The 16,186-nt window shown below is 38.3% G+C and overlaps 1 protein-coding gene across 3 annotated transcripts; it reads left to right on the top strand.

The window, feature by feature from the left end:
* The first annotated feature begins 4,233 nt into the window (after positions 1-4,233).
* On the top strand, positions 4,234-11,784 carry rnf41 (ring finger protein 41). 3 transcript variants are annotated; one of them, XM_041800495.1, is made up of 7 exons: positions 4,234-4,357; positions 5,211-5,307; positions 5,419-5,534; positions 5,623-5,894; positions 6,193-6,328; positions 10,004-10,107; positions 10,217-11,784. In XM_041800495.1, the coding sequence occupies exons 3-7, from the start codon at positions 5,445-5,447 to the stop codon at positions 10,569-10,571; spliced, it is 957 nt and encodes a 318-aa protein (XP_041656429.1). In that variant the 5' UTR covers positions 4,234-4,357; positions 5,211-5,307; positions 5,419-5,444; the 3' UTR covers positions 10,572-11,784. The 3 variants fall into 3 exon arrangements, with proteins under 3 accessions (XP_041656429.1, XP_041656427.1, XP_041656428.1); XM_041800493.1 differs by having other exon boundaries at positions 5,211-5,316; XM_041800494.1 differs by lacking the exon at positions 5,211-5,307 and having other exon boundaries at positions 4,248-4,357.
* Positions 11,785-16,186: the final 4,402 nt, after the last annotated feature.

Here is a 16,186-nt window from a genome sequence, read left to right as displayed (position 1 = left end):
CTTTGGAGTCATTGCATGTTTAATGTTGATTTAAATATCACATCTTTGACTGGAATTGTGGTATTTTACCTGAAGTTCAGTCTTCAGCTCACAAAATGTTGAGAGGGGTCCATTTCCGTGTCTGATTCAACTCAATCAAGCAGCTGATAGAGCTGATTAGAGAAAATGAAGCACTTGATTGGATTTACCGAGTGAAAGTGTTCCCTGCAGCACTGTTTAATCTCATTTCTTTAAGCTGCAGGGTATGTTTACGACAAGTTCGAAGAGTTTCCTCACATAACCCAAAACCGTTTGAGCATTGAATTCACTAATGAGTTATATTGAAACAAAGAATCCTGCTTTTAACCAAGTGACACTTGGTTTCAGCATAAACCGAGGCCAGAGAAAGCATTCACTTGAAGATGACTAAGTATTTAACTAGTTGTGTGTTAATTGTGCAAACATTACCACTGCCTGGGGCTGTATTCAGAGCTTCAACACAATCACATGGTTTGTTCGCAGGTCTTATACAATGTGATGACAGGGGACTCCGGCAGTCTTCGAACATGCAGTCACACTTGTGGTGTGGTGACTCATGCCTCAATGTGCTCCTCCTTCTGTTAAGCCATACTTTCTCACAGTCTGCATGCAGCACACTTTCTCTGCATGCTGGCTACTTTTCATTTCCTCTGTTTTAACCTTTTAACTTATGAAGAGCATTGCAGCACTGCATACATGGACTGTTGCATAGTGGCTGGCCAATGACATGCTATCCTTGTAAAATGCAGCAAACAACACAAATTTAGATGTCCATATATGTTCACATGTAAACAGACTTAAAATAATATTGCATTGCTGACTAATGTCATTTCAATCAGGAGAGATGATACGAATTAAACAACTTTTTTTTCAAATTTTAATGAAAGAAATGTGCAAAGTCTTTGGCCTTTAAACTCAATCGTGATGACTTCATGTACTTGAAGGGGTAGTGAGGCAAATGGCGGGAATAGGATACCTGTCTATGGAGTCTAGACACTGGTGGTGGTGTTGATGAAGGATGCAGGATCAGATGAGGAGTAGACCTCTGAGAAGCTGGACCAGTAACCAGTGAGGGGGCTTAGAGGGGGAGACTGAGGTATGCAGGATGAGATGAGCAGAAGACCTCTGAGGATCTGGGCTAGGTGCTGATCAGCTGGGTGGAGGAGGGTTGCAGTGTCCATACTAATGAACTCAAGACCACACTATCCGAGACCAAGACAAGACCAAGATTCTTGGGGGTCAAGACCAAGATAAGACCAAGACCATAAAGATTATTAAAAAAAAAAAAAACATGACAAGGTTGAACAGTTAAAGAGCATTGTCTCTTTAATTGTAGTTTTCTTTTAAGGAAATTTGACAAATAAAAACAAGGTGTCTGCCACTCTTTCAAAGCATGCAAAATCTTAAATCTGAACAAATTTGTTCAACTAAGTTCTTGTAAAAAATAAATCTGTGTATGTATTTAAAAGCCACTGACAAGTCCAGATTTTTTCAAATATCTGAAAATAGGATGTTTATGTAGATTTGACAGGTGAATGAGGCCTAAAGTAAGTGTTCAGAGGTTTTTCTGACAAGAAATAAGATGGACTGATGTCCGAGTTTTTGCAGGTGTAGCTATTTGTTGTTTTAGCAAGTGCCTCTCCTTATTATCACATTAATGAAGTCGAAGAACAGCAGATCAGTGCTGGTCCCGACTGGTCTTGATGGAAAATCCCAAGTCCTGCCTGTCTGAGACCGAGACAAGACTGAGTAAAAATGCTCTTGAGTCCAATACAAGACCAGGACATTCAAAATGTGGTCTTGAGACCGGTCTCAAGACCAAGACCGTTCTCGTACAACACTAGTCCACACTGAAACGACAAGTACATGATGATCAGTTAAACGAGGTTGTGACAGAATCTGATGAGCTGAGTACTTGAGAGAGTGAACTCCCATAATCAGTGGGAAGAGAGAAATAATGAAAGAAGCGAGAGATATGAAGGAGTGGTGACTAATGCATGAGTAGAAACAGTCTTCTTGAACTTTTGTCGAGGTCCATTAAATCCAAGCTTAATCTCACTTTGATTTAGGGTAGATATACGACAGATGGAGACATAGAACAATTAGGCCTTTGGGAGCTATTTTATAAACTTTATCAGTCATTGTGTGACAGTACAACTGTAAAATACATACATTTGATAATGCATTAGAAATGAGAAATGAAATTAAATGGATGAGTGTTTCTCAAAGACCTATTCCAAAGACATTCAGCCTGCTTTGACCATCTTTGGATGCTCCACAGAGACTCTAGATTGCTCTGTACTTGGGAATGGTGGTTTCCAAAAAGCATATTCTCCTTTCCTGTCCATCCAGCTTCTCACTCTGAATTAAGGATGAACTGTCTACCATACAACAGGAAAGACTGTGCCGACACACACCTAACATTAAAGACCATTTAGAAAGAAGCTGGGGTCTTTCTTGGCACTGTATCATGTTAATCTAAATCCATAGAGATCTTTCCTGCTTGGCTACGAACAGCGTTCAACTTGAAACTTTTAGGCATCATACATACAAATCATCATGTGTTTTGTTTTTCTAATTTTTTAATTTGGTGACTTATCTTGTGTTGCAGTCATAGTTTTACATACTTTGAAACTGAAATTTTAAATAAAATAATAAAAAAGAAGTGAAATTGATAAAAAATGTGCATGAATTCTTGAAATTAGAAAGAGTTTTTCAAGACTTGTACATACCCATAGCCCTGGTAGCGTTCCTATTGGTCGATCGAGGTGTATTTTCATGTCATTGTTGAATTAGTGAATATTGGGTTTCCTTTCTGGCCATTTGGGCCAAGGGTATTACAGTTAACTACAACTAACTAACAAAATAAAACAAACAAGTTTCTATATTGGTCCACACAACGTACAGTTAAACTAAAGTGTGAGACATTTTGAATATAACAGAGCTGCCGTTACTCCTGAAAATCTGTGGAGAGGTGGGTGTTCTCTGGCAAGAACGAAGCAGATAGTCAACCTCACTGTAAGGCAATACTGATGAAGAATACACATTATGCACAAACAAAAGAAATCACAGGTGGGAACTCTAACTCAGTAGATAACTTTACTCAGGGTGCAAAAGTGTCTCACATTAAAAACATCAACATGACCAAATGAACCCCAGCAGGAATCACTGGACAATAGATGACATCAAAACACAACCTGCAGACACCTGCAACCCCTGTAGACATGTATATCCAAGAAGTTGTACAGAATTGTAATTTTAGGTCTTGATTTGTATTCAAACATCAGATTTAGATAAATATAATAAAAAGTGAAGCATAACCCGTTTGAATGTAATTTTAAAATTGTATGGTTTTTACCTTTTTTTCTGGCCCTTTCAGATCTCATCACTGACAAGTATCAATAAATCTCAATTAAAAAAACAACCACTAAAACTAATAAAAACTTAACTAGAATGAAGCATTTTTTGTGAAATAAATACTAAAATACAAACAAACCAGCAATACAAACAAAGAAAAACTCTAAAAAAATTTTAGACCTGTATAGGGGTGCTCAAGCCAACTGAATTTAAACCCAGTAACTCTGAAATAATAGGAGAAATCTGACAGAAATTTTGCAGTTTATTTTTGACAGACGGACCCGAATATTGCTTCTTATTTTTGGTGAAATATTTTTTTATTGTAGACCGTTCATTTTAGATAAATTTCATTTACGTGTTGAGAAAAAACTTCAACTTCACACACTTGCATTTTTTTCTTGCTAAATATTTTATAGACTGTTAATTAAAAAAAATCATAAGTAGAAAAATATTTGTTATTAAATGACATGAGATGTAAGGCAGGAGGACTCCAATCATGCTCAGAAGTCTACATGTCACTTATTTTAAGGAGCTGGGCTTCAAACAAAAGTTAAAACAAAACAAAAATAAAATATAATGAAAGATACAAAACTAGTGTAACCCTGATTTGCACTTAAGAAGATAATTCTTGCCATTTAAAGATTTTTTAAAGTAAGCAACATCTGAAACACAGAACGACATCGTCTTCTTTGTCTAAATACATTTGAATACTTTTCGTCCTATATGACATATCAAATCGAGTTAAAATTTATACATTCGAGGAGTTAGTGGGTCTCTGGGTCAATTTAACACAACACAGGATTCATAAATAGCTCCAGTCAGAAGTTCCATAAGTACGTCATGACGTCAGCATTCGTCTGCGTATCGACGACACAGAGGTGTACGATGTAGCACAAGACGTGGCTAGCGAGCTAGTAGTTACAGTAGGACGTCCGAAAATTCAAATACATCGCTGTCAGAATCTATTTCACTACATGTTCAAGTGAGTATATCAGTAATTTACGCTGTTTTCTTTTAATGTAGCTGGTTGTAAACATTCATTTTTCGGTGTAGTTTGCCCAGACTGAGGTCTGTCTGGTTAGCTCGGTGGCTAACATCCAGAGGAAACCAACGGTACCGTAGGCGCTATCATGGCTATCCACTTAGCAAGCGTAAGCCACATTTAATTCATGACGTGCAAGCTATAATGACATCCGAACTAAAGCATTTGGGGGTTCATTCAAGGTGACATCAGATAAGCTTGTTAGAAACCCATAGGAATAGCGTTTTAGAGCATTGTTATCAGTGAAATTACATTGTACACGTAGCTAGTGTTAGCATGGGGTGATAGCTTGTTTGCAGGGCATGCTGATGGGAGGAAAAGGATCTGAAGCTGTTAAATCGCCCCAGACCGGTGTATGCTGCTTTTACCGAAATTAGGTCAGCCACTAGTCAGCTGGGACAACAGGATGCTCCCCTTAGATGTTGAGGCTCGGCTGGTGCAGTTTTACATGTCGAGGATAATGTCAGACAGCCACATTACATTACGGATTAAGGACATTGCTTTTTGGCTTTTGGATGTGTATAAATATGGCAGTATGCTGAAATGTCATGTGTCACTGTGAATTTACTGCTTAAGATGATTTTGAAGAATATGAGTCCAGATGTTTTTGATTGCATTTTTAGATGTATAGTTTCCCTGTTATAACAATAATTGTATAATGAATTAATGTCTTTATTTTAAAGAGAAAAAATTCAAAGCATAGATCTCTCTGTGACTTTTAATCATCAGCTACCCCATGCAAAAACTGTATCGTGAAACTAAATTTTTTTAAGTATTTTTTTTTTTTTTCCAGGGAGTATTTGAGTGACTTTCGACAGACAGATTATTTCTGCCAGATGTGACGCATCAGCTTTAAATCAAGAGCTGAATGGAAGTATGCATGGCCTTTTGTGAGTGAGGTAGGCTTAGTTTATTTTTGCATAAGCCTGTGAATAATCAAGAGTCAGATCTTGATGCAATCAGGTTATCTGCAAACCTAATCTGTGGGTTGTCTTCCTCAGGAGGTTGTTGGTCCTAGTAATGTACCATGGGGTATGATGTTACGAGGTTCCAAGGGGAGGTGGATGAAGACCTGCTATGCCCTATATGTAGTGGAGTTCTGGAAGAACCAGTGCAGGCAAGCCTTCAGCTTCTACTTGGTTATAATGGCATCAAAAATGTTCAGTTGTTTGTTTCAAGGCTCAGTGTTCTCATTTTTATTTCAGGCTCCACACTGTGAGCATGCCTTCTGCAATGCCTGTATAACACAGTGGTTCGCCCAGCAGCAGATCTGTCCAGTTGATCGCACGGTTGTGACTCTAGCTCACCTCCGACCTGTGCCCCGCATCATGCGCAACATGCTGTCCAAACTTCAGATCAACTGTGACAATGCTGGGTTTGGCTGCACAGCGACGCTGCGGTTGGACCAGCTGCAGTCACACCTGAAGGACTGTGAGCACAACCCTAAAAGGCCCGTCAACTGTGAGGAGGGATGTGGGTGAGTGGTTTATAATTGGAAAAAAAATATATATATTCTCCTTAGCTGATGAGTGCATTGCTTATCATTTTAAACAGAAAGTTAAACCATAGCTTCATAAGTCAGTCAGCAGGTGTAGCTTGTCACAATACAACAGTTGTCCAACCAAAGCAAATATTTATATTCTCTGACAAATATTTGTGCAAAGCTTCATCATCATACGTACATGATTTATTGGTAATTGTGACCTATTCACTGTATGATGTGAAATTAAAAACTCAGATTTTCTCTTTTTTTTTTTTTTTACCCAATCTTGCAGGCTTGAGATGCCCAAAGATGAGCTACCCAACCATAATTGCATCAAACACTTACGGAGCGTCGTCCAGCAGCAACAGACAAAGATTTCAGAGCTGGAAAAAACTGTAGCAGAGCATAAACACCAATTGGGAGAACAAGTAAGAATATTTTCCTGCACTTCGCCACTAAGTTTACTTAAGAGACTAGTGGGGAAAAATGTTGTTTAAAGACGTGCAGAACAGGTTTAGAAATGGTCAAGACATGTTTGTTTTCCATAAGAAACGTGTTTAAATGTGCTAAAAGTAATGTTGCAGGACCATGATTATTACTTTGTTGAATGACTGCATGACCAAGCCTGTTTTGATTTATTTGCTTGTTATATTCCTTTTTTTGAAAAGGATATTCATTTATGCTCATGTGAATTTTCTGTTTGAGTTTGATTGAGTATAGTGTGCAAATCTTCACTGTCTTGTGACTAATGACTCATATATAAAATTAGGCTTTAGTTCTGTAAATTAGCTTTCAAGTATTAATAATTGCTTAAGTGTATTTGCTGGGTAAAATAGTCAATAATCAACTGACTTTAAATTTGTTTGTTTTTTTTTTGCCTTGTGATAATGATATGGAACGATTAGAGATATTTCTATGCATTGCTCAGGCTTACAAGACATTGTGGTTAAAATTGATCATCTTGGCGCGCCGGTAGTCGAGTGGTTAAGGCGCATGCCATATACGCAGGCGACCTGGGTTCGAATCCAGCCCGTGGCACTATTTCCTGCATGTCTCTCCCCGCTCTCTCCCCTGTTTCCGACTCTATCCACTGTCCTATCAAATAAAGGCAAAAAGGCCAAAAATAAATCTTAAAAAAAAAAAAAAAATTGATCATCTTGTGGCTGTATTTGAATCTCTCAAAGCTAAAGCGAAGTACAGTGCATTCAGAAAGTATTCAGACCCACTTCAGTTTTGTTATGTTGTAGCCTGATGCTATAATTGAAAAAAATATTTTTTTCCTATCAACCTACACTCAGTACCCCATAATTTAAAGGGGAAAACAGAACTTTAAGAAATTTGGCAAATATATATATATATAAGAAAACTAATAACACATTGACTCAATTATTCAAACCCTTTCAACAACACTTGAAATGTAGCTCAAGTTCCTCCCATTTCTCTTGAGTGTTGCTGAGATGTTTCTGCACCTTGATTGGAGTCCACCTGTGGCAAATTAAATTGATTTTATATGATTTGGAAAGACACACACCTCTCTATAAAAGGCCTCAGACAGAGTGACCACCAGGTTCTTGGTCACCTCTCTTAATAGGGCCCACATCCCTTAATTGCTCAGTGTGGCTAAACAACCTGCCAAACTTCTTCCATTTGAGAATTTTGGAGGCCACTGTGCTCTTTGGAACCTTTGGTGCAGCAGCATTTTTTGTAATCTTCCTCAGATCTGTGCCTTGCAGCAATCCTGTCTCTGAGCTTGGCAGGCAGTTCCTTTGACCTCATGGCTTGGTTTTTGCTCTGTAATGCATTGTCAGCTGGGAGGCCTTCTATCAGAGAGGTGTGCACCTTTCCAAATCATGTCCAGTCAATTTAATTTACCACAGGTGGACTCAATAAAGGAGTAGTTACATCTTAGTAAAGACTGACAGGAATGGGAGGAACCTCAGCTAAATTTCAAGCATTGTTGCAAAGGGTCTATTTATTTATTTGTAATAGATTTGCAAAAAAAAATCTAAAATTTTGTTTTCACTTTGTCATGATGGGGAGTGTAGATGGATGAGAAAAACACCTTGTTTTTGACTGTTGCATCAGGCGACAACCAGTTGTGGGTAGAGTACAGAGTTACAGTACTCAATAAAAGTACTGTTAATTTAATAATTACTCAAGTAGAAGTAAAAGTACTTGTAAAAGAAGTACTTGAGTAAGAGTAAAGAAGTACCTTATTACAAGACTAGTCAAGTAGTGAGTAACTTCATTTTGTGCATTTTATTAAAATGTATTGCATTACGACATATTATTCTGGGGTAGTAAAGTAAACTGTACGCTGTCATAAATTAAGTAGCTTAACTTGCCAAAAGTAAAAGAAATAAAAAAACTTGAGTTAATACATAAAGCAGCAGTCAAATTATGTTTGTCAAGCGCAATTATGGGATGAAAAATTCAATACAGAGAAAAAATGGACTCTTTCTCTCTTAATAGTTATCTTATTTCTACATGATGATTTTAATCTCACACATAAATTTGTACCTAGGAGTTCTTACTTTTTAATCATTATATCTATTTTATCATGTGTTAATGATTTTTGGCTCATACTTATGAAATTGATCTTATGAACTGGCCTCATTTCTGACTTTTTTCCCTTTTTTAATTCAATTTATACTTTTTAGCTCCAATTTAGGAATTTTATCCTGATTATCACTCAAAAAATTTGGCAAAACCAAAGACAACTTTTGCCCACTAACCCCATGTTATAACCATGTTAGGTATAATCACTGATATAAGAAATGCCACATGCACATGATAATAGTTTCTCCTATGAACTAACGTTAAATAATGCTGTGTAAAATCACATTTGTGGCAGAGTTTCACGCTGCTCGCTGCTGTGAGAGCTCAGCTGAGTGTAAAAAATACTTAATAAAAATAAATTATAGACAAGTAAAAGTAGCGACCAGTGTGTTGCCCAGTGTAACGGAGTAGAAGTATCGTTTTTTTTTTTTTTTTTTTTTAAAGATTTATTTTTGGCCTTTTTTGCCTTTATTAGATAGGACAGTGGACAGAGTCGGAAACAGGGAGGAGAGCGGGGAGAGACATGCAGGAAATAGTGCCACGGGCCGAACTCGAACCCGGGTCGCCCGCGTACATGGCATGCGCCTTAACCACTCGACTACCGGCGTGCCAGAAGTATCGTTTTTTAATCACAAATGTAACGGAGTAGGAGTAAAAAGTACTCTGCTCTATAACTACTCTCAGAAGTAGCATTTTTCAAAAAAACTACTCAAGTACATGTAATGGATTAAATGTAACGCGTTACTAACCACTTCTGGCGGCAACATAATGAAATTTTAAAAATTGAATGGTGTCTGAATACTTTCTGAAAGCTCTGTACACACTACAAAATAACCATGCTGATTTTGATCAGAAATCCTGTTGTGTGTGGGCAACACTAAAGAGAGCCAAACACGCAGTCTGTGGATTGTTAGGTAGAACAGAATGATAGCCACATGGAAATTCAGCTAACTGAAGGAGGAAGCATAACAAACACAGTCATGGTAATGATAGTAAAGGTGAAGCCTAAAGTTAGATGGACATCAGAAATGGAGAATAAACTTGTTGATTTGTGGCAACAACAATAGTGTTTATACAACATGACTGTGAAACATACCATAGCTGTACTGACAAGGAGAGGTGTAGGTACTAACAATACTATGACAGTGCCCATTTTGCTGCTTCAGATTTCAAGTTTTGAGAGTTGAGACTGGTTGTTGGTAAGTAAATCTGTTAGTGGGTGGTGTTCTGTGTTAGTCATCTACTTTGACATCACACACTATAAGAACAATCAGTAATTATTCAATCAGTCATTATTTGTCATTGTGTGTGGGTCTCTTACATTTTCCAAACCAGTCAAAGATTTAAAAGTCTGTCAGTGTGTGCCAGGTTTGAGAGAAACAAGGATCAGTCTTTATCCAAAACACTAAAAGTAAAAGTAGAAAACTGCTGATTCATGAAGCCATCGTGGCGGCCAACAAACCACAAGTTTGGAAGGTATAAATCAATGTCCAGTTTTAGGAGACTATATAAAATGAGTCATCGATGATGTCTTACATTTTCAGAAACGGGACATTCAGCTGCTAAAAGCCTATATGAGAGCCATCCGCAGTGCTAACCCTAACCTGCAAAACCTGGAGGAAAGCATCGAGTACAACGAGATCTTAGAGTGAGTAAAGTGTCATCTTGCTCCTGCTTGGTATTCTATTATTAAGCATGTCAGGGAGCTGCAGCTCAGTCCTTAACTCTCATGTGGTTTCACTTTATATTATCTTCAGGTGGGTGAACTCCATGCAGCCCGCTAGAGTGACACGCTGGGGCGGTATGATCTCCACTCCTGATGCTGTGCTCCAAGCAGTCATCAAACGCTCTCTCATCGACAGCGGCTGTCCCCTCTCCATTGTGAACGACCTGATTGAGAACGCCCACGAGCGGAACTGGCCTCAGGGCCTGGCCACGCTCGAGACACGGCAGATGAACAGGCGCTACTATGAGAACTACGTTGCCAAGCGTATCCCTGGCAAGCAGGCGGTCGTGGTAATGGCCTGTGAGAATCAGCATATGGGGGAGGATATGATCCTGGAGCCTGGCTTGGTCATGATCTTTGCCCACGGAGTGGAGGAGATATTATAACTGCACAGAAAGCAGAGCTGAACCAGAGACAAAGGGGGATGTTTTGTTTTGGGGGTTTGCTGTGACGAGTATCGGCGTTGTGCTCGTTGGAGAGAACTGTCTGAATAAATCCGGCTTATTTAAGATAAAATACTATAAGAGGCTCACTACTTAGCTTGATACCTATGCCTTAAAGTAAGGACGATTATATTATGATCCTGATAAAAAGAAACTTAATCTGACTGATCTAAGATAAGGTGAGATGTGATGTTTACAAGGTTTATATTTGGTGCATTATATGACCTGATTGTTCTGCTCTGTGTCCTAATATAGTTAGAAGCTTGAGCCCCAGTTTAATGTCCTCAATTGTATAAATGCCTGTAAATACAAATACTATATTGAATTATAAATGTCAGTCTCTTTCTCCTCTCACTGTAATTAGATTGTGATTTTTGTTCAGCTCAGTTCTGTTTCGTCAGCCTGTGTTTCCGTCAGCAGGGACGTCAACTCGGAAGATTTTTTTTCTCGTGCTTGCTTTAGTATTTAGTTTCCTGTGAATATTTCACACAACATTGTGCTTCTCAGTTTAGATTGTCTAAACCTTCTGTGCCATTTGTTTTATTTATTGTGTTGCCTTTTACATAAACATGCTTGAAGATGTTATCGTTCGATGTATGGAGATCTGCCTTTTCGGTGAATTTGAAGTTCATTGCAGGAAGAAAATTGATTTTGTGTTTGTTGCCTCAGTTGTATATATAAAGTCTGTATGTTGGGTCCAGTTGAAGTGTTAAATTTGAAGTTTAACATATTGGATTTGACAATGTATAATGAGTTTATTTGATGAATCGTAATGGTTCACTTAATATCAAAAATAATCATTTTGTCTGTTTCTGATTGAAATATAGACATTGATATTCTCTTTCTTCACAGTTAGCAATCATCTATTCACTGACATATCACTAAAACATTAGCTTGAAGATTGTACAAATATTTGTGAAGTCACTTTTGGCTTTTGAGAGGTATAATGTTTCCCCATACCATCACATAGTCACTTATTGCTGTATTAAGATAAAACAAGAATGCAGATGTCCGGTATAAGAGCCTGCTCAAGTGCAGTAAACAGATATGTTTGGATCGTGCCCTCTATTGTTTTCCCTGTTAATGTTTTTCTTTGTTTGTGTCTGTTATGTACCGTGTTGTACAGACAAGAAAGAAATAAATATGTCCAACTTCATCTAAAAGAATGTCTCCTTATGGGTATAAATTTAGCCCCTTAATTAGGAAAAAATGCAGTTCCTTGTTTAACCACACCATGTCATCAGAGATCCACAGGGAGGTGCATTTGTAAAAGGCCTGTCAGATGAACACATTCTGTAAAAATGTCAGGGAAGGGAAATGATTGCTACTTGCAAGAAAGCAGGGCAGAGAGGAGGAGATGTGGGATCTGAAATGCGGCTGAACCAGATTAAGAAAATGAAGAGGAAAGTTTAGCCACAAAACTCAGAGAGAGGAAGGTCTGACTGCTCTATCCTGACTCACTCTCCCTTTCTCTGTCTAACCCAGACACCCACATGCTTTCCGTGTCTGTTATCCTCCCTAGCCAGCCCTGTCCTCATTGTGAAGCCTAATCCCTCACCATTGTGGTCACTGGAATGTGAAATCATGTGCTTTACCAAATACTGCAGCTCTATTATTGTCTAAGCGTTATTATGTGATGTGGTTGGATGTTAAAAGATATAGTGCAGTGTCAACACCGAAGGATTTTATTTGCATACCTCACAGTAAGCTTAAAAAATGTTACGCCTCAGTAAACCTTAAACAGCACTAAAGCTAGGGGCTTGTATGGAGTTCGGGAGTCCTTCCATAACAATTTTTTGTATTTTCCTGCGAGAAGAAAATGTTCCCATGGATGCTACAGAATGATATAGTGCTGTGAAAACATAATTGCCCTGGACTGATTTTTTTCTTCTTTTTTTGCACATTTGTCGCACTTAAATGTTTTAGAAATCTAACTGCAAAAAGATAACACTAGTTAATTCAAAATGCACTTTTTAAATGATAGTTTCATATATCAAGGGAAAAAGTCATTGCCCCCTCTTTGTTAAACCATGAATTAACTGTGATTAACAACATATTTTGGAAAGCTGCGTTCGATTTCACTCGCCACACCCAGGCCTGATTACTGCCAGACCTGTTGAATCTAGAAATCACTTAAATAGAATCTGTCTCACTCAAAAGCAACACATCATGCTGCAATCTGAAGAAATTCAAGAACAGATCAGAAACAAAGTCACTGGCATTTATCAGTCATTTACAGACAAAGCAATTTTGAAGGCTTTAGGACTCCAGCAAACCATATCAAGAGCCATTATCCACAAATGGAGAAAACTTGAGACAGTGGTGAACCCTCCCAGGAGTTGCTGGCCAATGAAAATTACATTGACAACTCATCCAGGAGGTAATTTCCCTGGAGTGGGCAATTACTTTTTCATAGCCCTCTATACTGTATAGCTATACCTGTAATTTCTATGTACAATTGCTATCTTTTTCTCATTCCAGGTGGAACTTAATGCTACTTATTTGTTGGGTAGATATAGCTACTGTAAACCAATCAAACCCATACAAATCCTATTGTGTGAATACATTTGTTGCTTTAACCATAAAATACATGCCATGAAGTATGAATGACAAAGTTCAAAGAATTGGAGATGCAAAATGTATGTACAAGTAGCAAAAATTTGTACCTCAGTATAGTATTTGAGTTACTGTAGGCCAACTTTGTGCCACTCTCCTTCTGCCTGTGTTTGCTGATGTCAAGTAATTGCCCACTTTTGATTGGCCAAGGATTAAAATATGCTGGAACCAATGCACAGAGGGCTTAAATTAGCAGTCTACCACAGATTTAAAAAAAAAAATGCTACACATTTAAGTTAAACTTAATATACTGTGTAACTACTCTAAAAATGCATATTTTTATGTCAATGAAACATTACTGAAATTTTGAGTACGAGTACTTTTCTGAGTGCATTTGAAATTGGTACTTTTACTTCTACTTCTACTAAGTATGTTTTAACCAGACAAACTGTTCTTTTACTTGAGTACTGTACTCTTAAACTACTCAGTTCTGTTGACAATGAAGCAGCACATAATGAGAGAACAATTCCACATCACATCCCAAAACAGGAGAAACAGGAGTGTTGATATCTCAAGTGTTCAACAGCTCTGAGTTGATTGTAACTTCTAAAGTGTAATTTTAACTCCATTCTGAGTGAAATGGACTTCAGTATTGGAGTTATTTGACTGTGTTTATCCCCCAGTGTTGGTTCAACTCTGTAAAGAGTCAAGTGATCTAAGCTCCATCCCCTGCAATTTCAAATCTGGAGGGATGTGTTGGCGGAGTTCCCCATCATGCCCTTGGGCAGAGTGTTTAGATGTTTTATGTGTGTTTAGTTGTTTGGATGTTTAGTTGTTTGACTCCTGTTGGGGTTATTTTGCTCATTTTTCTGGTCGCTGTAAGACAGAACAGCAAAAAGTGGTTAAAAAATGAGTAGTGTTTACTTCAAAATCCACAACAGCTATTTCCACTCTATTTTTCTGAGTTGACAGAACTATTTGTTTGTCATTGCACTCAAATTATTTGTAACCTTACACACCAGATGGATGTGTTTCACACATCCATCTGGTAAACCTTCGATACTAAGCTTTGGGAAAGGGTAGAGGATTTGAAAAAAACTCGGAGGCTGATTGGAGGAACATTCTGTCTGTCACATCTTTGTCGGCCAATTAGAGCAACAAAACACGTGATGTAGCTGCGACCGAAGTGCGCGTGCACAGCTCGGTCCAGAAATCGGACACGCAGATAAATGTTAATAAAACAACCTTTTTTTTTTTTTTTAACTTTCACTGCTTCAAATCTCTTCAACAACTTCAACCCTGACCACTAAAAAATAAATAAATAAATTCAAAGTTAACCCCTTTTTATGCCAGTTATTGTACACTATGCCTATGACTTGGATTCAGTGAGATGGCGTCCATGCTAAACAGATGAGCCTATCGGAGCGAAAAACACACCAGTTTTACCATCCTTTTCTTGAGCCTCCTCCTCCACCAAATCATATGCGAGTGAATGCATTTGTTCATGTTAGGTTTACTTTATGTACAGGCATAAAAAATCAGAGGAAATATGTAGGATATGAATCACGAACACGCGCATTTCCACCTCTAACCAAAATGTGACCGCGATAACGCTCATTACGCGCATATATATTTACTGCATGTTGGAGATATGATATATTCTCTCCTATTGATCGAAAGGACCCGTGCATCCCCATGCATGTCCATCTACTTGCTTAACCTTGCAAAGGAAATGGATATGCCCATTTCCTTGTTTCTCACTGGCAAATCCATCCTTTAAAGCTCCCATCTGAACTGTTTGGGCCAGGTTAGAAAGTGACAGGACCAATCAGAGACGAGGGGCAGAGCTTTCGGGCACAGCAGAGACGTGACATTAACAAGCAGCAGCAAGAGGCCGGTGCAATTATGGCGGAAGAGCTTAGCATGGATGCTGCTAAAGCGCCAGTTTTATCAGAACTTGACAACAATTCTTCGTTTAAAGAAGAACAAAGAACAGCAGTGAGTTATTTTCTTTTCCAAAACGACAAAAGTCGAGTACTTACATGTCTATAGTCGCCATGTTTTGCATTATTCCTCGACAGCTGCTACGTCATGTGTTTTGTTTCTCTTACTGGCCTGTAAAGATGTGCCAGACAGAATGTTCATCCAATCACACTACAAGTTTTTTTCAAAGCCTCTGCCTTTTCTCCTGACATGTTTCCTATTGAAACGTGTAAGGTTACCACTTGCTGTGAAGTGAGGGCAAAGTTGAAATTGTCCAAATGTCCCCCCTTCTTAGTCCCAGACTACAGAACTCGGAAGTAGCATTTTCGATGTAAACTCTCCACTTGCGGCATGCCCGGTTGTAAACATAGATGCACGAGCACACATAGGAGCACACATAGGAGCACACAAACTTTTCCTTACACAAGTAGCCCGCTCTCAGACATCCATAAATAGTGGCACGAATCGTTTCATTTAATTCAGATGATGTTTAGTGGGTGAAATAGCGCTTCAAACACTCTGAGTCCATGGAAGAAGTTCTGCATGCGAGTTGCTGAAAGGGTTAAAATGGTGCGCTGGCGCCATCTGCTGGATCACTGTGGAATGGTGAAATTTAGGGCCCTGTTGACTGCATAGAAAAGGTTGCTATATGTTATTTTGGTGCCATAGACACAGTCAAAAAACATGTTTTTAATGGAAGCGTAGCCTATTGTCCAGATTTTGGACAAACAAGGATGGAAGGAGCTATTTGGTGTCAGTAGAGTTCTATGGGCAACACATTTTATATATATATATATATATATATATATATATATATATATGAAGAAAAATAATAACTTTGGCCAAATTTGATGCCTCAATCTGTAAAAATGTGACTATCAAATCAAAATAATGATGATGAAAATGATGAATGTCCTCAAAATGGACATACTAGGATCCGAGGTTTAAATCATAATAAGGATGCATTTGGGTTATAACTGCACCTTTGATCGTTTCCTGGTACTTAGACCTGAATTTCT

Source organism: Cheilinus undulatus, linkage group 11 (genome assembly GCF_018320785.1).
Source record: "Cheilinus undulatus linkage group 11, ASM1832078v1, whole genome shotgun sequence".
NCBI classification, from domain to species: Eukaryota; Metazoa; Chordata; class Actinopteri; order Labriformes; family Labridae; genus Cheilinus; species Cheilinus undulatus.
This window is presented reverse-complemented; position numbering and strand designations above follow the sequence as displayed.